The 23,541-nt window shown below is 35.8% G+C and overlaps 1 protein-coding gene across 3 annotated transcripts in view; it reads left to right on the forward strand.

Annotated features, from left to right (window-relative positions):
• The window catches only part of ADGRV1 (adhesion G protein-coupled receptor V1), a 564,714-nt gene that overhangs the window by 21,421 nt on the left and 519,752 nt on the right, over positions 1 to 23,541 (forward strand). For all 3 annotated transcript variants that reach the window (XM_037731465.1, XM_037731468.1, XM_017508574.2), the window contains exon 2: positions 22,670 to 22,854. In XM_037731465.1, the coding sequence (XP_037587393.1) occupies positions 22,670 to 22,854 (185 nt within the window). The remainder of the gene's footprint in view (positions 1 to 22,669; positions 22,855 to 23,541) is intronic.

The raw sequence follows: 23,541 nt of genomic DNA on the forward strand, positions 1-23,541 counted from the left end.
TCATTGTTAACTTTGCCATTATCTTTTAATCTAATTGTTTCATTGGTGCATGCTGACTTCCTTAATTATTTTACTAGGAGTTACCAAAAGATACTTTTCTAACTCTTATCATTCTTGCCTCATTAGCTGGAATTTTTCTGCAAGGAAAAGCTTTTTTCTTAGCAACTAGGCTATTTGGTTACCTGGAAAAGGAGTTTACCTAGGATACACAGGATAAATATTTAATTCTTTCCCTTTAAATGTTAATTTCAGAGTAAGTGCCCTAGTTACCTTCAGTGGTGGCCATTGAACTAACTTGCTTTCCATCTTTCTTTTCATCCTGTGAACATATGGATTTATATATTCAATGTGTTTCAAACAATTACATTCATTATCGCTTTAGAACTAAAAAATTTTAATCTTTAGCCAGCGGAAACCCTTTCATGTTTCTCTTGTAACATTATCCCATTACTCGTAGATAGTTTCCTTGCTCAAGATGTTCAGGTTTCTTTTGCATATTTCCTTCCCCATATACCAGTCATTCATCTAAGGAGTCCTACTTCCTTGAAGTGGGAGATGATGGTTAGAGGCAGAAGTCCAGGCCCTTATGATCCTTATTGTTATTGAGTTATCATGACTTGGAAGCCTTTTTAGTGGATAGAGCCAGGAAATAACGTATTTTTGCAAAGAAAAAAGTCATGAAGTGATACTGGTATTTCCAGTTTAAATTTAACCTTGCAGAAACTTTATATGATTTCTTTTTTCTTTTCTTTTTTTTTTTTTTTTTTTTTTTTTTTTTTTTTTTTTTTTTTTTTTTTTTGAGCTGGAGTCTTACCCTGTCATCCAGGCTGGAGTGCAGTGATGCAATCTTGGCTCACTGCAATGTCTGCCTCCTAGGTTCAAGCTGCTCTGCCTCAGCTTCCTGAGAAGCTGGTACTATAGGCATGCATTACCATGCCCAGCTAATTTTTTGTATTTTTAGTGGAGATGAGGTTTCACCATGTGGGCCAGGCTGGACTTAAAACTCTTGACCTCAAGTGATCCTTCCGTCTCAGCCTTCCGAAGTGCAGGGATTACAGGCTTGAGCCACTGTGCCCAGCCTTTTTTCTCTTAAGTAATTGTTATTTGCTCTATCCTATAAAATATATAGTTTCAAAATACATATCCTATAATATTTAAAATATGGTTTCAGAATGTATTTTCTACAGCATAATATTTAATTTCACATAATTATACTGATAATACCATTGAGAATGCTTTGTGAAATATAAGCTTTCTTTACAGCTGTATTTGTCCTTAGAATTTATTCTACTAGGTATAGACAGTCAAAATACTATATTCTGACAGTAGTCTGAATAAATAATTTGTCTGTGTGCTATTATCTTTATATTAAAAATAATTTGTGTGCTATTATCTCTACTTTATATTCAGTTGCTTTATTTCAGTTATTTGCTAGTATATATGCTTTTATTTATAAAAGGAATGGTGGTGGCTTAAATCAAAATCTAGTAGAAATGGTTATCTATAGAGGGAGAAAAGGAATAGGTAAATGGAAGTGAGCATTCTCTGAATCATTTTCTTATATAGGTTTAACTTTGGATTCGTATAAATGTGTTATAAATTTAGAAAATAAAATTAGATTAAAAAAAATCTTCATCCGGAGATGCCAAATAGTCTGATGGAGATAATGAGTTTGGAATTTAGGGGAGAAGTTAGGCTGTAGATATAAATTTGGGAGACGGTGTTTAAAATTACAGGTGAGTGAATGAGACCAGAGTGAGACTGAATGTGGATGAAGTGGTTTGGGCCTGAGACTGATACATCCCATCATGTAGAAGTCAGAAAGAAGACAAGAGTTCGGCAAAGGAGGCAGAGAGGCTTCTAGTGAGGTAAGAAGGAAAACCAAAACCAAAGGAGTATGGTGTCAGGAAGCCACATGAAAATGTGATTCAAGAAGGAGGAACTGACCACGTGCCCTTCCAGTCACTTTTTGTATTGCTATCCTTCCGTATGTTCCAAACCACAAATGAGTATCTAAAGAGTCATAAGAGGTAGCTGAAGTTAGGGAAGCAGGGGATATTTAGGGAGGGGACAATTCTGATAATGGGAAAGTGAATCCAAGTAAGAAGTTTAAGTAAACCAGTTCATGGAAAACTTGAACTTGGAGCCTAACTACCTCCTTATAACCCCAGAATTCTCAGCTGATTGTGCAGCTTAGGTGGAAGTCAGGAATAAAAAGAGGATCAAACTAAAATTTTAAGTTGGAATAATAAGAAGCTAAAAAGCATTGTCTTTCATGAGTTGTAAGTGTAAGAAGCACAAAGAGAAAAATAAAGATATCTTCTATTTTTTTTTAAAAGCCAATTGATTAGCATAAATTTTATGATTGAAGGAAAAGACAATTATCACAATAGAAAGTGAGGGCAGAGTGGGTGGTATAACTTCAAAGTGTTCTGTACAGTGGACACATTGATCAAAGGCAAAATAATAAAAGAAGCAAGTCTGAGGAGTCATCACATTATTAGAAAAAGACTACCCGTATTTCAGTTTATGACACCAGAGTTCCTTATGCAAGTCAAGAGATGAAAGATATCATAGTTGATGCACTCAATGAATTCTGTTAACGGCTTCCTTTTCACTTGTGAATTTTCTTCAAAGGTAAGTTTTAGGTACAAAGGATTTCACAGAAGGATGTGAACTACATGTATGTGGAAGGAAACTGGCTTCTCAAGCAATGTATTGTGGCTGAGAAAGAAAGTGGGGAATGGAAGAAAAGGAGAAAAACAGCTAGGAAAAAGTACAACAGATGATCTGATATTTGTTTCAATATCTATATTCTTGTTTTGATTAAATGATATTTTTGCCTTTTTTATTTTCTGAAAACATTTGACATGTATGAAACATGTTAAGAAGTTCCCTGTTTGCTTGTGGGTGGCGAACACATTAATTCTAACTACAGGATCGTAATTAAGCCCTGGGTGTTTATACCTACAATTAAAGTGCTAGATTAGGGGTGTTAAATGATCTGAGTTTTAAGGTTTTTGTTCAGAGCCCTAATTTCTGGTATTTTGATTTTCAAAAACAGCATCAGAAATGACCAAAAGTAAAATATATTCAAAGTAAAAACTATAGAAAACATAGAAAAGCACAAAGAAACACCAAAATTACTGAAAACCTCTGTACCTAAGATTGACCGCTGTTCTTCCAGTACTTTTCTGTGGATATACTCGCTTGCGTACATAAACATATTTGTGTGTTTATTCTATTTTAATATAAAATATGCTATTTTAGATTAACAAGCTGTATCATAAAACTTAAAATGTACTATGATATTTTATGATATGACTTCCCTTATTATTTTAAACAATTATATGATACGAATTAAAATGACACACTATGTTGTATTTCATTTGAGGAATTAATGTGTGTTAAAACAGCAGGATCAGAAACAGATGTTTCATTATCTATTGCTACATAATAAGCCATGTCAAAACTTAGTGGCTTAACTTAATTTATGATGATCTCTCACAGGTCTGGGGTTTGAAGGGCTTAGCTGGGCTCTTTTTCCTTGGGGTGCATCATAGGGTTGCAGCTTGGTAATGGCTGAGGCTGATGGCATCTAACTGCTTAATCATTCATGTGTCTGATGTCTGACTTGTGATTTCATGTCTGCACATGACATGTTTGGACAGCTGGAGGCTAACTAGGTATGTCTCTTTCCATATAGCCATTTCATGTGGCTAGCTTAGGCTTCCTGAAACATGGCAGGTAGTCAGATTCCTTATACTGTGGTGTCTTCCTCTGGGGCAGCCATTCCAAGAGGACTGGGCAGAAACTTCAGAACATCTTAATGACTTAGCTTTCAAAGACCAAGAATATCACATTTCTACTGCATTCTTTTGGTTAAGCAAGTCCCCTAAGCCCAGATTCAAGGGAAGAGGACTTAGACTCCATTCTCAAACTGAGGAGCACCAAAGAATTTGCAGCCACCTGTAATCTATTACGAGTGGCCTCATCCAATTTGAAAGTGTAGTAATGCACTTTTATTCTAATGTTTTATAATATGTATTCATTTAAATACTATTACTGGAAAAATGGCACTTGTGTGTGTGTTTTTAAATAACAATGCTATCATAGTATAATATTGTGTTTATCCTACTTGTTACCCTTGAACACTTTCCTATGTCTATAGTTTTCATAATTTTTAAAAAAGTTTTAAATTTTTGTGCTTACATAGCAGGTGTATATATTTATGGGTTACATGACATATTTTGATTCAGCATGCAATGCATAATAATCACATCAGGGTAAATGGGGTATCCATCACCTCAAGCATTCATCCTTTGTCATAAAATATTTTTAATGAGGCTAAGCATGGTGGTGCATGCCTGTAATCGCAGCACTTTGGGAGGCCAGGGTGACTGGATCACTTGAGGCCAGGAGTTTGAGACCAGCCTGAGCAACATGGAGAAATCCTGTCTCTAAAAATACAAAAAATTAGCCAGGTGTGGTTACAAGTCATGCTTGTAATCTCAGCTACTTGGGAGACTGACCCGTGAGAATTACCTGAACCTGGGATGCAGAGATTGCAGTGAGGTGAGATCACGCCACTGCACTCAATCCTGGGCAACACAGTGAGTCTCTGTCTCAGGAATATATATATATATATACACACATATTTTAATGGCTTTATATTTTCCAGATATATCGCTTCCAAAATTATGGGTTTACATAAATATCTACTGGTTAGATAAAATAGTTACTATAATAATGACAAAATAATTGTTCACTTAAAATTGTAGAGGGGTTTAAGCAAACCAGTGTAAAGAGCTAAAATAACTAGAGATTTGCTAAAGGAAAGGCATAATTGTTAATGGCTCAATGCTTAACTGACCACAAATGAATTGTAAATGACTGAAAAAGTCAACTAATCCTGGACATTTAAAGTGAATTATTGTTTTAGTAGCTAAAAATACTTTGTAGCTGAAGTCCCACTTATTGAAACAAGTCCCACTTTTTGATTTTAGTAGCTATGGTTTTGTTCATGTAAATTGGGAGGGTGAATAAGAATGACACAAGGTATTTAATGGTTAACTTAAGTTAGACATTGTGGTAAGTATATTACATACATTATTTCAGTGAATCCTCACAACCCCTCTTTGAGGTGGATGATTTAATTTTACATTTTCAGATGGGAAAACATGTTTAGAGACACAATTGAGATTTAGAGATGCTAAGCCACTTGCCAAGCTAACAAAGATGATAAGGACTGATTCAGGATGTAACTTAGGTGATGTGTATTCAAAACAGATGTTTGCACTAAGGAAAACAGTGTGGAGATTCCTTAAAAAACTAAAAGCAGATTTGTCACTTGATCCAGCAGTCTCACTCTTGGGTATCTACCCAGAGTAAAAGAAGTCATTATACGAAATAGCTACTTGCACGTGCATGTTTATAGCAATACAATTTGCAATTGCAAAAATGTGGAACCAGCCCAAATGCCCATCAGTCAATGAGTGGATAAAGAAAATGTAGTATATATGGTCCATGGAGTACCACTTAGCCGTAACAAGGAATGAAATAATGGCATTTGCAGCAACCTGGTTGGAACTGGATACCACTATTCTAAGAGAAGTAACTCACGAATGGAAAAGTAAACATTGTATGTTCTCATTCATAAGTGGGAGCTAAGCTGTGAGGACACAAAGGCATAGGAATGACACAGTGGATTTTTGGGACTTAGGGGAAAGGCATGAGGGAGAGTGAGGGATAAAAGACTACACATTGGGTCCAGTGATCACTGCTTGGTTGATGGGTGTATCAAAATCTTAGAAATCCCACCAAAGAACTTACTCATGTAACCAAATACCACCTGTTCTCCCTAAATCCATTGAAATACAAAAATATGCAGTATTCAAAGCAAAAAAATATTTTATCATTAACTATGATCTTTGTAGGAATTTTTTTGGTATAAACTTTTTATCAAATTAGCAAATTCTTTTATATTTCAAGGATACTAACAGTTTTGTGTTTTTTAGATAACCTTATTGATATATAATTGAATTAAAATTAACTTCACATATTTAAATTGTACAATTTCATTCACTATTACAGATGTATGCATCTGTGAAAACATTACAATGAAATTGATGAATATTTTTATAATCCACCGCCACCAAAAAATCAAGTGTTTGTACATCTGTGTAATATGATTTCTTCTTAAAAGTATAAATTAGTAATTTGGAAGATGATTAGGTTTAAGGTAGAAGAGGATGCTAAATAAAATATGACCCCATTTGATATAGTTTGGGCTGTGTCTCTACCCAAATCTCATCTTGAATTGTAGATCCCATGATCCCCACGTAGCATGGGAGGGACCCCAAGGGAGGTAATTGAATCATGGGGCAGTTACCTCCGTGCTGTTCTCATGATAATGAGTAAGTTCTCATGAGTTCTGAGAGTTTTATAAGAGGCTTTCCCACCCTGGAACATGTTTGCTTTTTCTTCTGCCATAATTCTAAGCTTCCTGAGGCCTCCCTAGCCATGTGGAACTGTGTTATCAATTAAACGTCTTTCCTTTATAAATAACCCAGTCTCGGGCAGTTCCTTATAGCATCACGAGAATGAACTAAACACCCTTCTTAAAAACAAAAACAAAGATTAGTGAGTGTCTATGTAGTTATAAGATAAAGAATAATATTACAGGTGATTTATAAGGGAGATGTGACCAGTTCATCTTCAGTATGAGGACGCAGGACAGAGGCAGAGAGTAGCTGGGAGGTGTTACACTTACCTTTGGTTTGACATATGTTTGAGGGACTGGTAGGACATCTGTACAGAGATACAAAGAAGTCAGTTGAATGTGTGAGCAGGATTGGGGATTTTTTTTTTTAACAAGTATTATTGCCACTATAATCAAAATAGCTTGCCAGAAACTTCGGGAAGTGTTTTGATAGCTGACCACATGAGTCTAGTTCTGCAGGATGTAAATATCAATGGGGAAAATTGTTCTGTGGTCATTATAGATTTTGGAAATGTTGAATTAAAGTTGTTTGTATTCTTTTAGGCCTTCTTACGGTTTGTTATAGACTTTAAGTATTTTGAATATGTAGGAAGGTTATTTAGTATTGGCACAAACATATTTCCTAAATGTATTTCTAACTGAATTCTTTAGTCTGATCAAAATGTGGGCATAGCATAGCATAGACCACACTGGGGAATATTGGTTGGAACTTAAAGGGTAAGAGTTGCAATGGGAGACTTTTAGAGGGACTGGGCAAAGCTCAGATTGCTCAGAGGACTGTGTGAAATCTGATATTGAAGGGAAGGAGAGAGTTGAGGTGGAAGCTTGAAGAGGAAACCAGGCTGAGAAGGGGAAGTTGTTTGTAGGTAAGAAGAGTGCATTTGTGGAGTGAGGAGCAAAGGAGAGAGAGAAGGAAGGAGGGAGAAGAGATGGGAGGAGGAAGATAAATTAGTAGAAGTAAAATCTTAAACATGAAAGAATGAGGTTAGAAGCCTAGTTGGTGGGTTGTTCTTAGAGAGGAGTATGGGTGTTCCACTTTTGGAGACAGTCTATGGAGATAGAGAATTTTGAGGGAAGGGAAATAAAATCTTTTAAGGGGTTGAACTATTACAAAAGTTGAAGGGTGGACAGTTAATACCGGTGGGGAATCTGATGCAATAATGAAAGCAAATAAGAATAAATATTCTTATTTTAAATGTGTGAAGACATACTATTCATTTTTTAGTAACTGTTCACACAGTAGTGTGGAGGATGTAGTTGGGAGGCAAGAACAGATCTAAAGAGGATTTACTTTTTCTTTACTTAGTAGGACAAAACTCACTTAAGATGGAATTCTATTTAAATGCTTCTTAGTCATGTTTACTGTGGTGTACCCACGCCTTCAGTTATGCTTGGCAGATAGTAGAGACTTAGTGAGTACTTTCCGAATACCCTTGAATGATGAATGAATGTTAGACACAGCCACAGCACATCAATAGTGCCCACATGCCACACATGGGTTTCCTTTAAGCTCTTTCAAACTTGTGTCCATGAACAGAAAGACTAAGCTCTTGAAAAAACTTGGCACTAAGTCCTGTAGCCAGAGAGAGCTGCTTAGGGACCCTGTGGTCTAAAGATAGCACTAAAGAAGTGGCATAGGCAATGGAATGTTTCCCCTCTGAAGAGTTGTGCTGACCCGTGCCAGGAGTTGGGGCTAGTGAGGGACAAAGAATACAGCCTGAAGTAGCAGGCCTGGACAGATGGAGGAAGACCAGCCTCAGGCAGGGAATCAGGTACCAGAGCTCATTGACAGCTGAAGTACTGTAGTCTGGGAGACACCAGACAACCTTTAGGAATGCATTAGCCACTGGAATTCTTAGAGCATACAAGTAGGGGAGCTCCAAGAGGTAAAAATGGATTTCCAGCTAGTATGATGCATGGCATCTTGAGTAGGATTTAATTTAATTTGGAGAATAATGGAGTGCTTGACACATTTGCACCATGGGTGTTGTGAACTAGTTCATATTTGTTACATGCTTGGGATTCCAGGGAATTCATAATCTTTGTTACATCACAGCTGCAAGACAATTTTAATCAAATATGTCAATCTAACCCTATCATCCCTCCAATCTCAGCAGAGTACTGAAACAGGGTTTGGGCTGCATTTAAAACACAGGGGTAAAAACCCCCACTAAATCCTTTAAGAGCAAGAATAGAAGAGAAACATTTAATTTTGGGATATGTGTAGGTAGTAGCTCATGGCCATAAAAACCCTCAAAGAGTAGAAGTTTAAGGTAAGAAAAGAAATTAGCTGGTTAGAGTAAATGCTTTGAGAAAAACAATGGTTTACTCACAAAGCATGTTGATGAAAGCCAGAAAAAGTAAAGTCAATATAGTTTTAGATATTCGCTTCTCTATAAAGATGAATTTAAATCAAACCTAATGAATACCTTATTTAAAATTTTAAATAAAATATTTTACAAAATGTTTTAAACAGCTCTGACCCATCTAAATGATCAGTTATTGATAAACTCTTAGGCATTCCCAGAAGTGGAAAATATTCATGCTTTGACATAGAATTTTTTAATGTTCAGATAGATGTTATTAACTTTCTTTCTTTTTTTTTTTTTTTCAGAGTCTTGCCCTGTCTCCAGTCTGGAGTGCAGTGGTACGATCTTGGCTGACTGCAACCTCCCCCTCCCGGGTTCAAGCGATTCTCCTGCCTCAGCCTCCTGTGTAGCTGGGACTACTGGTGTGTGCTACCACACCCAGCTTATTTTTGTATTTTTGGTAGAGATGGGGTTTCACCGTGTTGGCCAGGATGGTCTTGAACCTCTGACCTTGTGATCCGCCTGCCTCCACCTTCCAAAGTGCTGGGATTACAGGTGTGAACTACAGCCCCCGGCCATTAACATTTTTATCAGTAAATACATCAGTCTGAAATGAGTTTACCCTGGAATTAGTGTCACTTCTAGAGGGTACTTAACAATCTTCAATGGATTTAGCAAAGAGTATTTTCACATATGATTTTTACCTGATTGATAAATGCTTGTGTAATCTTATCAAGCATTATAAAATTAATTTAAAAATTGATCTTAGGCTTTATCATCACATTTTTTAATTTATAAATCTCTGTGTAACCGGGAAGCCAGAGAAGCCCAATCTCAGAGATTTTTCCTTGGAGATAGAAGCATATTGACAAAACATCGTAGCATGAAATCTCAAAGTTCAGTGTGTATGAGACAGATGGAGAAACACATTAATACTGTCAAGTCATTGGCTTCAGACTTCCTGGGATGGAAATGTTTGTAATCCCACTTAGGTTTTAGGTTTCAAATTTATGGAGGATTATAGAAATTGGGGAAATAATAGAACATGTTCAGATACTTTGGTTGCAAATTAAGGCTCTTATTTTAACAGAATTTTGTACAGTCCTTGAGACCCTGTGGAAAATTGTTAATTGAAAGGATTGAATACCTAAAAAATATTAAATATCTTGTTTTAGTTTGGTAAGTGGCTCCTGGCAGTAGCAATAGATAATATGACATGCAAATGCCTTCTAAATGGGAAAGAGATAGTACTTAGTTGGACCATAAGTTATCTTCCAGAGCTTTACCTAATTCATTTGAGCATTACATATTTAGCCAGAAAAATAAAATGTTTATTTTTCTTCATATCATTGGTAAGTTCATACAATTCTGTTTTGTGTCAAAAGTAATAAATGAAAGTGAGAACCAGAAAAGAGCATGTTGTGAACAAAATTAAATAAAAACCTACTTCTTTTTAAAAACAAAAAAGTTTTTAAAAGATGCATTTTAAAAAGAAAACCAAAATTTCCTTTTACTTAGAAGCAAGGGAAAACCAGGCCAGGTGCAGTGGCTCATGGTAATCCCAGCACTTTGGGAGGCTGAGGCGAGTGGATCACCTGAAGTCGGGAGTTCAAGACCAGCTTGACCAAAGTGGAGAAACCCTGTCTCTACTAAAAAATACAAAAATTGGCCAGGTGTGGTGGTGCATGCCTGTAATCCCAGCTACTTGGGAAGCTGAGGCAGGAGAATTATTTGAACCTGGGAGGTGGAGGTTGTGGTGAGCCAAGATTGTGCCAATGCCCTCCAGCCTGGGCAACAAGAGCGAAACTCTGTCTTTAAAAAAAAAAAAAAAAAGAAGCAAGAGAAAATCCAGCTCTTCTAAATAAGCCTTGTATTAAACAGGAACTAAGCAATAGGCTTTTTAGAATTTCATAACACTAGGAAATTCACCTATCAAAACCTGAGATGCAACCAAAACGATACATGGAACAAAGGCATATCTTTTAAATAATAAAAAAAACTAACTTGTTTTTCAATTTATGAATCTTAAAAAAATACTATAATTAATGAATCAGGGTAGAGAATTGATAAAGATTAGAAAAGAATTGATGAATTAGAAAACAGAAAACATTGGACTTAACCCCAGATCAAAATATCCAAATAAAGTCAGTAGTCTTATAACTTCACTTTCCAGTAAAGGAAGTAGACTCAGATGTTGACAGCCTACCCATAGTTGCCCTGCTGATAAGTGTCAGAGTACTCTAAGGGCATGGATGATAGGCCTTGCTGCATTTTTTTCAGTGTGAAAATTAGAATTATCCAACTGGCCCATTAGCCTAAATTCTGGGTAATGGTTTATATTTTTAATGGTTAGAAAATGGTTTGTGAGTGATACGGCTGGAGACTTTATAATTGCTTGAGGAAACCAAGGAAATGTAGTAAAAACCAGCAGTCAGTTGGGGATTGCTGGAGGCTTGCACAATAAGGGTGTAGAAGCATCACTACAACCTGGAACATTATGATCAAGAGCCTCATTAACAGAAGAAATAATGAACTTAGACTAAATTGATGACTTCAGAGAATATTTGAAGAGGAAAATCTGAAATTGTCAATTAGCTTTTTGGCAACACATCTACATAAATGTGAGCTGTAATGATCCTGTATTCTATTAATTCTATTAGACTCTCATATGTGTATCCCATTCGTCTTCCAATTAGATTCCGTTTCAAGTTTTGCAGATTTACAATACAGCATCCTGACAATGTTTCAATGCCCGGTACGGTTTTTAATAAGTGGGTAGATGGATGGAAGAGAGTGACTTTGTTTGATTTAAAGGAAAGCAGTAAGAAATTTTCAAAAGGGGTGAGGGGTACTATACATAGTGACTTCTTTCCACAGTGTATGGTATGAAAAAGAGGGAAAGAGTAACTTTGCAGTAGAGCACTCTGACAAATACTACCTCGGCCAGGTAAGCAAGCTCAACAGCATTAGTGATAAGTCATATTGATAGTATGTGTACCTTTTATATAAGTGATGAGAAGGTCACTTTGCCTTTTCAGTCTTCCCCAAAACCCATAAGCCCAGTCTAATTGAGAAAGTTATCAGACAAATCCCAACTGAGGGACATGCTACAGAACACCTGACCATATTCCTCAAAAGGGCCAAGGTCATCAAAAATAAGAAAACTCTGAGGAAGTGTCACAGCCAAGAGGAGCCTAAGGAAACATGACAACTCAATGTAATGTGGCATCTTGGATGTGATCCTGGAACAGAAAAATAAAATTAGGTAGAAACTAAGAAAACTGGAATAAAGTGTTGACTTTAATTAGTCAAATTGCATTATTCTTTGTATTTCTATTGTGTTATAAAAATGATTAATAGACATTTAAAAAATCAAGATAAAAAGTCATTGTGTGGCTTAGCAGCACCTGAGTGGTTAAAAAATTTGTGGTGGTTGAGCCTGAAGACAGATTGGGTGCATGCAAAGTGGTGTGTCAATGGTTTCCATTTCAAAACACTTTCAGGGTCTCTTGATCTAACTTTTGGTTTCTATCATTTCTTTTTCTTTGTTTTTGTTGTTGTTTTTTAACCTGAAGAACCACAAATTATTACAGATTAAATACAGACTTTTTTTTCTAACCATGAAAAGTACTGTTCTTCTCTGAAATCATAGATGTAGCTGGGAGGGTAGGCATCTGCAAAGTTCCCAGACCTTGACCTGTGCTTCCTATGCCAGTTGTGGTGTGTAGAGGTGGCGGATACTGTGGTTCAAATTTTGGGAGTCATCCAGGAACATCGGGAGCCCCAGCATTTTGTTCTTTCAGATACGGCGTTGTAATTCATTTATCTCCTGACCTTGAAGTTCATGATGAGTTTCATTGTCTTTTAAACTTTCAAGTTCTCAGTGTTTCCATCTACTTCACACATTCCTTCACTCTAATGTTGCTACTGTGGAGTGTAGGCAGGAGATTGTGGGTGTATGGTTGGTTCTCATATAAGACAGTCCAGGATGCCTGATGCTGTTTCCTTTGGTCTCTCGACCATGTGCAGATTGGAGGTCTAGAATTTGGAAACTGGCACTTCATGATGCACGGAGATGGATTCCCTCCCCTGGGACTCATAACTACCTCAGTTCTGTAGCTGTTCATTATGCTTCCATTTAACAATTGATGAAACTCAAGGCCATGTGAAGGGAAGTGACTTGTCTAAACTTCAACGGCTGAGAAGGTGGCAGAGACTAGACTTGAGCCCAAGGCTGAGTGGGATCAGTGCTTGCCTCCTGCTTTGGAGGTGACTCAAGACTCAACACCCCAGGAGGCGCTTGCAGTGTCCAGCTAGAGGCTTCATGGCATCTGTGGTAGGATGCTCACTTAGGCACTGCCAGAAATTCTTCCCATTGTCCTGTAAAATCAAAGTCCTGGTACACTGCATGGAGGTATCCCACAAGGCGGTGAGTGTGCATGTGTGCATGCTCACACACATGTGCATGCACATACATGCACACTCACCACCTGTGGACTGCTTTTCTACCTCTGAATGACGTGGAGATAAGACATTTCTTACTTTTCTCTTTGACCCTAGTCTGAGGAGACATTAGGAGGATATGGGAGAGCAAATTCTCTGACTAACTGGCAGTTACTCCTTAGTTCCAGCAGGGGATGCTATGGAGAAATGTGGACCCAGATTTGCCATTTCTAGTAATTTTTCAGAATTATCTGGAAATCCATTTCTTTAAATGTGAAATCTTCAAATTTTAAATCTTGGCAAAAATGATCTTTTAGTGTTGTTTTGTAAACAGTTTGGAATAAAAAACACATATCTCTAGGCATCTGGGTTTATAACATTAAACTCCCTCTTTTGCTTTCTTACTGGCAATAAGTGCAAATAATTCATTAAGAAAACACAGGCACCTAGATTATTCAGTAAAACAGACTGTCTTCAATGGAGAGAAAGAAACTCAAAGTATCCAAAGAAACAATTTAAAAGTTTTTAGAGAATACTACAGAATCTCAGGAGAAAAAAATAATTTTTTGTTTGACTAGAGCTAATTAAAGCTCTTTTCAGTGAGATCTTAATTTCAAGAAAATTGCTTTTCGTGACCTTTGTCTATAAGATCTATGTAGAATTGCAAAATTATATTTGTTTGGGAAGAATAATAGGGGGCAAAAATCTATCCTTAGATTCTTTAGACCTCTTTTCATAATTTGAGAAATTGTTGCTATTGATTGTTTTTGGAGATGGAGGGGTGCCATCTAATGGTGGTTTAAGAAATCTTAATTAAACTTGTGATCCTTATTTTGTAAAGGACCTGAAAGACAAATGGTATCTTACTATTTGACAGAGATATTGTCACATACTCAGATTTATAACCTATATGAGCAAATTTGACTTATTGTTTCTAAATTGGCCTCAAAAGATTTAGATTAGTGAGATTTTCATTTTGTGCTTTGCAAATGTGGGAGAGGGAAAGCACAATTGAAACCCATAATCTTCTAGAGCTCACAGAACTCTGGAATTAAAGTTTCTCTACACTGTTCTTCCTGTTTCCATGGTGGGCATATGTGATCCAAATGTAAACAGCTTGAATGGCTTTTGTGATCTCTTTGTTGATGACTCATGCAAACGGGAGTACATGAGCTCATGGAAAATGTCAAGCTTAAGTATTCTAGAAAGAAGATAGAAATCAGAAGTCCAGTTACGTGAGTTAAAAGACTTTATGTATTAGATCAAATAGTTACTTGCCCTGTTTCTGTTATGTAAAACGTTATTTTTCCTGGAAGTTTTTATCTATACTGCATTATTGTTCATGGAAATGACCATTATAGAACCAGTCTTATGTATATACCACGGCAATTTGTCTTATCATAGTTACTTTTCTGGAAAAAATTACTGTGTTAAGGTACAGTTTTTGAAAGTTTAAAAGCATGAATCTCACACAAATATAAAATGAACGTGCCAAGATTTTATTCAACCTATTAGTGAGGAAACCAGTAAACTGTGAATACTGATTCAAAGAGCATTTTTGGAACAAAGTATTTACAAGAAAATAATGAAGAAATGTTGAGGGCCGAAACGGGTGGATCACGAGGTCAAGAGATCAAGACCATCCTGGTCAACATGGTGAAACCCCGTCTCTACTAAAACTACAAAAAATTAGCTGGGCATGGTGGCGTGTGCCTGTAACCCCAGCTACTCAGGAGGCTGAGGCAGGAGAATTGCCTGAACCCAGGAGGCGGAGGTTGCGGAGAGCCGAGATCGCGCCATTGCACTCCAGTCTGGGTAACAAGAACGAAACTCCGTCTCAAAAAAACAAACAAACAAAAAAACAAAAACAACAACAACAACAAAAAACTAGTTAACATCCTACCAGGAAATAAAGCGGTAACCTATGAATTATCTGTTTCACGGTACAAAAATTACTTGCACTTTTTAATCAAGTAAAAGGGTGATAAAAAAAGTACTTGCACTTTTATAGGACAAAGTTTTTCAAATTTATATGTGATTTCACTAAGTCTGAGACCTTTTATCAATGGTAAACCGTTACTGATTTAACTCAGTGTGTTTCTCCAAATCTTGGGTGGGTCTGTGCCTGGTGTGATCAATAAAAGCATAGTCTACACACTACTTTTTGGCTTGTATTCAAGTTTTGGATACCTTTTTTTTAAAAAAAAAAATCAGTGTCTGTGATCCTCTGAGGTCTGTGCCTGTGCTATTGTCAGAGTAAAATAACTCTGGATCTGACAAAACTAAATACAGCAAGGAAGGATGACAAGAGTCTCTTGCTTTCTTTTCCTATCCATGCTTTTCCTGCCTTCCCATTACTCTAAGAGGTGGGTTAATCTACTTCTTTATTCATTTTTTCATTAACTAAGCATGTCTTGAGAGCCATTATATGACAGGGACTGTGCTAGGTGGTGGGTAAGTAAGCTAGTCAAGATGAACAAGGTCATTGTCCTGCAGGTGTTTTTGTTCTGAGGAGAGAGACACAATAAATGCAAAGTGTGACAAGTACCAGAAGGAAATAGAAGGGCGTTGGTTAAAAGAGGAATATTAAGCTTTCATGTAGACCATTGTGTTAGGAAAATATTTATTATCTCAGCTAAACACCGTAATTATTGTAGATCTCATCAATAAAAAGGTAGTTTCCATTGACTTTCACTACACCTATCCATTCATTCTCCAGGGAAGGGTAGACACAATAATGGTAACTTGCACTTTCCTAGACCACATATTGCCAAATCAAAAGTGGTTGCCCTCTACACCTCGGGGGCAATGGTCATCCTGGTATCCCACTTTATATCATCTTGTTATTTCCTTTGATGATTTCCTGTGTTTCATTCTTAATTGCTAATCCTATATTTTCTTCTTTCTTTGTTTATTTTCTTTATTCCCTTGTTTTGATGGAGAATGCCCTTCAGTAACATCCTGAGAAAGGGTATGTAGAGAGCAAAGTTTTAGGTCTTGTATGTTAGGAATTATGATATTATCCTTCCACTTAACTAATAGTTTCATTGGGTATAGAATTTAACTACTAACTTTAGATAGTCACCTTTAATATAGCACTTTACAGAAAAGGGTTTTCAGACAATTAGATAAACACAAAGGACAAAAGGAAGACAAAAGAAAGCAATAGCAACTCAGTTTTGAAGGCAGATGGATGAGTAGTGATTGTCTTAGTAGACCCAAGGAAAGAATTCAAAGGGATTCCAGGATGATAGAAACAGGGATCCCAGGATGACTGTTGCCCATCATGTGTAGAGGGCAACCACTTTTGATTGATATACGTTTGACAATATGTGATCTAGGAAAGTGCAAGTTACTGTAATTGTGTCAACTCTTCCCAGAGAGTGAATTGATGAGTGTAGTGATAGTCAATGGAAACTGTCATTTTATTGATGAAGTATACAATGATGATGATGTATATCTGAGACAATAAACATATTCCCAACATAAATGTCTACATGGAAGCTCGAAATTTCTTTGTTAACTAATATCTTGGAAACATATGGTGATTTCTGTATGCAGAAGAAGACAAAATTTGTACCAGCAAAATTTTTTCTGCTGGAATACATATATGTCTATGTATAGATATATAAACAATCTCTTGAGAGATACGGATGAAGTTGATAACTGGGACTGATTGTGGGTAGGAGCAGCATGTGGCTGGTGGAGGGTACTGTGAGGGAGGCTTATTTTTTACTGTTTATCTTTTTGTTCCTTTTTAATATTGTGCCACATGCATATATAAGTTCTTTAAAGATGAATAAAATAAAATGCATTTCTTAAAAATTGAAAATAAATAAAAAAGACAGTAACATTACAGTCTGCATAAGACTATTCCTTTTATTTATTAGTTTTAAAATGTTTAGCATTTACTGTAATTGTAACATTAGATTACTTTGCTTTTGAAAGTTGTAAATTTAAATTGTTTTGCTTTGGGAGAGGGCAAAGGTCAATATTTTTTGGTGGTACTTGCCAGATACAAATAAGACAGATTAAGAATCTTAGAAGATGAATAATTGATGATATGAATGATGAAGCTTCTTTTGTTCCACAGGAGTAATTCTATAGTTTTAGAATGCCCCTTAGTAGATGTAATAGAATTCAAGTAATTCTAAACTTGAAAACCTTGTTCCTTTAGGATCATATTTTCAGTATTAATTACCTGGTGGTCACACCGTGGGAAGATGCTTGCTATGGCATTGACAAGGCAAAAGATGAAGCTAAAAGGTCAATGCATTCATTCAGCTCTGCACTAGTAATGTTTGTCTGTTCAGGTCTGTGTCCCATCACTCATAGATATCTATAGTTTTAGAATGCCCCTTGGTAGATGTAATAGAATTCAAGTAATTCTAAACTTGAAAACCTTGTTGTTTATTCTGAAACATAAAGAAATAGAGCTAACTTTCAAACTGAGGGAAGGTTTTTTATTGATGTTGATTACTGTAACATTAATTGAATTATTATTTTATTTCATTGCCTTCTATTGGGCCTTAATTCTCATTTATTTATTTTATTCTCTTCCTGATTCTACTCTGCTTCTACATAGTTATTTAGACAAAGATAAAATGACTCTTTCCATGTAATCAGAACATGCTATGCTTATTATGTTTCCTAAGGTGCCCATCATTGATTTGAGACAAGATGGGAAGAAGGTACTATCCTAGATAAACAGGCTTTAGAATTTATTTGTTATCTAGATAAATGGGCTTTAGAATTTATTTGTTATAATGACATGTTGTTGATGAGTTTTAATATTTGATGCTCTTATGGGCTAAGTAATCCAGATAAAAAATAAAGTAGAGAAAATATGAGTAGGTTTTTAAACAGGGAGAAAGAAGCATCCTGGACAACAGCAATAGGAATAAATTAAAGCCAGACTAAGGCAAAGAAGCATGATATTGGGGTTCCTTGGTGACAAGGTGAAAAAGCTAAGAAGGGCCTTAGCTTTTTCAGGACACTGAGTCAATATGGTACACTCCTGTCCTGCTGTGTTCTATTCGGAAGACATCCTTAGTTTGTCTAAGTGTCCTGTTAGTCACTGCCAGTTTTGAGGTGGAGGGGAAAATATTAGACTGTGAGTACAGATGGTGGTAATAATTGCATGGGAACAGAAGATAGCTAGTGTGGTATCCTTTCATGAATGTTTAGATAAGAGTAATACTATTGAATGTTAGAGTGGAACAGAGGGACTTTCCACTTTGTTTATTCTAATATGAGTTTGCAGTATTTCATACTGGAGATTGGTGAATAAATATTGATGTTTAGTGACAGAAAACCCAACCCAAGCCAGCTAGATCACAACATGTAATTTATTATCTCAGTCACTGAAAAATCTAGGATAAAGCCAGATTGAAGAGCTTACGCTTGACTATCAAAACGTGGCTCCTTTCATCCCTCTGGCTCTGTCTTTGGCTGCGTTGGCTTCATTTCCAGACTGTGGGAGAACTTGCCCCAATTATCACAATCCCAAATACAGTGGTAGAGGGAATTTCCATTCTTATGCTGAAGCGAAAGCCTCCAGATTGTGTCTTCTGTCTTCTTGGCTTTGATTGAGCTGATCTGAATCGTATGCTCAACCAATGACTCTGTTTGAGCCAAGGAACATAGTTTAAGTATCTTTGTGTCCTCAGTGATTGATTAGCACGGGGTGTTGCATGATGTACGGGTACACAATATACAAATGTTACATTAAACTGTAAGCTGCTTTTCTGAAAACAACCATTTTGCACTGTAAGAGCTAGTCTAATATAGTCCAGATTTTAATTATGAAAATTTTTTGGAGCAAAATTAGGTGACTTGTTGGAGAGACTGAATATGATTACTAGAATTCATTAATTTGAGACTTTCTGCCTGTGTGTTATCAGGACTGTATCAAAACCTCACAATACAATTAAGGAAATAAGAAGTAAAAAATTAACTGAAATTACATACCATCTTAGCATTAAGAGATAAGAGATATATTGGCAGAGTTATAATTTAGTTTGAATCGTACAAAACTAAAGTGGGAGGTGGGAGGAAGACATGGATGATAGCTGGAAATGAGAGGATTTGAATATTGGAGTATCATGCCATTGGAGAAGGGGAATGATGTCAGTGATACAGAAGTTATTCTTTCACAATTGCAACAGAATATAAATTATGCACATCATGATCTTAAAACATATGTTGTTTGAAATTCATTTTATAGAGGAGTTTAAAAATAAGCGGTCTGACAGGGCATGAAAAAATTTTGTTAAATCTAATAAGAGAAAATATGAACTAAAATAGATTTAAGACTTATGTGCTGCATCAATTGCTAATGCCTTGTCTTGTGAGTTTAATTTTAAAAAGGGAATTCCAAAGACCAGATTTTTAGTGTGATAGAAGAAAATGTACCTAGTTACTCTAAAAAATAAACTATTCAGCATTTGTGTAATTATGCCAGTATTCTAATGGGAACTTCATTTTCAAAGTTTTTTTTTAATCTTTAAATTCTATTGAATGCCAACTTTGCCACAACAACTTTTCATACAGTGTGAAAAGATGAAAGCAAAGGAGATGTAATTATCAATGATGTCACAGAATTTGAGACATTTCCAATCATGCCTGTATGCTCATTTTGCATAATCTCAAAACTCACTGATGTGGACCAATTTAAAATGAATTTACTGACTTAAACACAGGAACTTGGAGCTCTAATTGCCTGGGGAACTGTAAGAATGCAGCATTTGAGCTCATTGGTCCTGACATAAAAAGATGCCGTTAAGTATTTAAAGTAGTCAAGAGAACTGTAGTGTCATTTAAATAAATGTAATGTTTATTGGAATAATAAAGTGAAACTTTTAGGAGATTCATAATTATGCAGTCTTATGGGAGTTTTTGGTTATTGTGCATGAGCTTAAAATATTTGAATGCTTGGAAACATGTAGCATAAATGATCTATCATATTATTTAAGGTGGTGGTGTGTGATTTGTTGAAATACAATGTAAATGGTAGTATAGTGTGGTTATTGGGTTGAGAGTTCAGATTTAGCCTCCTGGATTCAAATCCTACCTAGCCACTTAGCTGAATAATATTGCATATGTTAACCCATCTCTGCTTTAGTTTCCTCAGCTATAAAATGGTACTAATGCTATGCTTACCTTCTTAGAGATGTTGTAAAGATTAAATGTGTTAATGTATATAAAGTACCTAAAACAGTGCTATATAATCATTTGCTGTTATGATCATTCTTTAAAGGTCATCACAGTTTTTCTTCAGAATACACAAAATCTTAAAATGCAATATTAGAACATGAAAAAAACATATGAGAAAGTTCACACATATAGCATTGAAAAGTTCAGTAGTTAACTTATAACTACAAATGTAGCCTTTTGTGTGTTCACTCCAGGACACACTTCTAACACTATTCCTTACACTTTAGGACAGTAATTCTTAAAGTGTATTATACCAAGGATCAGTTGCATCAGAATTAACAGGGCCACTTGTTAAATACATATTCCTGGGCTTCGCTTTAGAACCACTGGATCAGAATTTTTGAGAGTGAAAATTAGCATTTTAACAAATACCTGAGGTGATCCTTATGCAAGACAAATTTTGAGAACTGTTCTTACTTGTTCATGATTCCCTCTATTCATGCTGTAATCTCACTTTCACTCTCACATTGCATTTCAGATGTCTTATTTCTCTCATTTCCCAGTTCTATCACATCTCCTGTTCAAGGAGTTTATGTTTTTCTTTCAAAATCTCAGTACACCATAGTTGATCTTTTTCTTTCACATCCAAAGCCTAGGTTGCTACCTTCTCCCTCTTCCATTTTGTACTCTCTTCATTGTACCTTGTTCATTTCTTTCCTTCTGTTTGTCATAAGTAGGGTGTGAAATCATTCTGGCTTTAGAATTCCGTAAAAGACCTTTAGTTGGCTTTGGTTTAGCTCAGAACTGCTCCCACTTTCCTGTCTCACACATGCTTTGCTTTTTCCCTTCCCTTATCTTTTTCATTTTCTTTCTTTCCATGAACATTCCTGGATTAGAAGACAGGGAAGAGTTTGCAGCTGGTCAAGGAAAACTACAAGTTCTTTAGCCTTATGACAGGTTTACCTGGAGAGAAGGGACAGGTACTAAAGAAGTCCCAGTCCTTCAGCATCTCTGTTCCTGTTAGCTTATTTCTTCCCTGGACTCTGTTTGAACTTGGCATCCCTGTCTGGAGTTTGCAGTCAGAAGTGTGAGACATCATTGAGCAGTCTCAGACTGCATTGTTTGTATATGCTTAACTGAGAACATTGCATTTAAATCCTAAAATATACCAGGAACTCATGTATTTGGTGTTCCTAAATATAAAGCCATGTATAAAGTGGAAACACCACATATAAGAAAATTTTATTACTTCTTGGCCAAGGTACAGATTAATAGGAAGCATTTTGGCTCATAGAGCATGTAATGCAGCTCCCCTTTAAAGCACATGAACTTTTTATGTTCGTATGACTGGTCACATAGATCCATGGAATCTTAGTGATCCATGAGGGAAATTGTTCACATTTTTAGAGGTACATCTACATTACAAAACAGCAGCACTTTTAGGAGACCACTGCACTGTTGTGCTTTTGAAAGCACTTGAATCCCAGGGTGTTGAAAGTAGGAACAATATTGATGACTCATAAACACACATATCGTAGTTAAAAAAAAAGTAGATGTCATGGAAAAAAAGGAACTATACACTTTGCCAGATTTGCTTATTTTAAAGCAACATGGACATTTTCTAAAATGTGGTCTTAGTATTTTAGCTAGTAAAATGAAAGAAATTTAAGTCCTGAAAATTCGTCCCTCCTTTGAATGGATTAGAATTCCCTAGCAATAACTAAGAATTAAAAACAATTCTCAAAGAAGATAAATTTAAGGAAAAAGTAGACACCAATCAAGAAATCAGTTTATTGCTAAAATTTAGCTTTAACTGTTTCAGTTTTGGCTGGCATTTCATAGTTTCATTTGTGGAAATCTGGGGTTTAATTAAATTTCCATGTTGGCTGCTTAGGTTTTTCTTAAAATGTGAATGCCAATAAATTTTTTAAATGAAATAAATTTAATAAATAACTTTAACTTATAACTATTATCTTGGTATAAAAACTAAAAATCAAAAATATTTCTGAACAATAGGAAGAGAACCATAAGAATAGAATAGTAATTTTTAACTTCTGTCATCACACATTTGAGTTTACTTCTGTCATCACACATTTGAGTTTACTTCTGTCATCACACATTTGAGTTTGATGACTTAATATTTCATGTATTTATGTCTTATTTACTAACTTCATACTGTATTTGTATCTATAGACAGCACATTGTAATGAAAATAGTTTAGATGTATTTTGTGAATAATATTTTTTTCTGTTTTTTTTAGGGATGCCGTCTGCATCTTTATTAGTAAATCTTCTTTCAGCTTTACTCATCGTTTTTGTGTTTGGAGAAACAGAAATAAGATTTACTGGACAAACTGAATTTGTTGTTAATGAAACAAGTACAACAGTTATTCGTCTTATCATTGAAAGGATAGGAGAGCCAGCAAATGTTACTGCTATTGTATCGGTAAGACATTATTGTAGTTCTATTTTTACTGAAATCGATACGTTTCTTAGTTTTAATGGCAAGGATTTTTTTTTTTTCCTGTATGAGATTTTGAGCAGTTTCATTATGATAAATGATAGATGATTTGCAGATAACACCATTCCATTTATATCTCTTGCAGGTTTATAGAGTGCTCCAACATAACCATGTGCATTTGACAGTACTGTTTTTAAAGATATAGACTGATCATTTTAGTGTTCATATATTTATTTTAGAACAAGAACATTTCATTTTGGGTAATTTGGATTGTAGCTATCTCTGCTCAGACATGCTATCTATTGTAAGGCGGTGTAGAGAAAATGTATGGAATACTTAAAAGTAGAAAAATGGCAATAGGAAAAAAAGCTTTAGTTGTGTCCGAGAGCTCTTTTAATGGGAAACATTAAGTATTTTAATTTAAGTAAATGTCAGGTAGAATTTGTTGAGCTCTTGATCTATCTTGCACACAGTTTAGTTACTGGGTGGATTGTGTGTGCGTAAGTATGTGTCTATTTTTAACTGGAAAGTAATGTCATGTGACCACTAAGAGTATTGCTAGGGCCGGGCGCGGTGGCTCAAGCCTGTAATCCCAGCACTTTGGGAGGCCGAGGCGGGTGGATCACGAGGTCAAGAGATCGAGACCATCCTGGTCAACATGGTGAAACCCCG

Source organism: Cebus imitator, unplaced genomic scaffold, assembly GCF_001604975.1.
Source record: "Cebus imitator isolate Cc_AM_T3 unplaced genomic scaffold, Cebus_imitator-1.0 Scaffold16, whole genome shotgun sequence".
NCBI lineage: Eukaryota > Metazoa > Chordata > Mammalia > Primates > Cebidae > Cebus > Cebus imitator.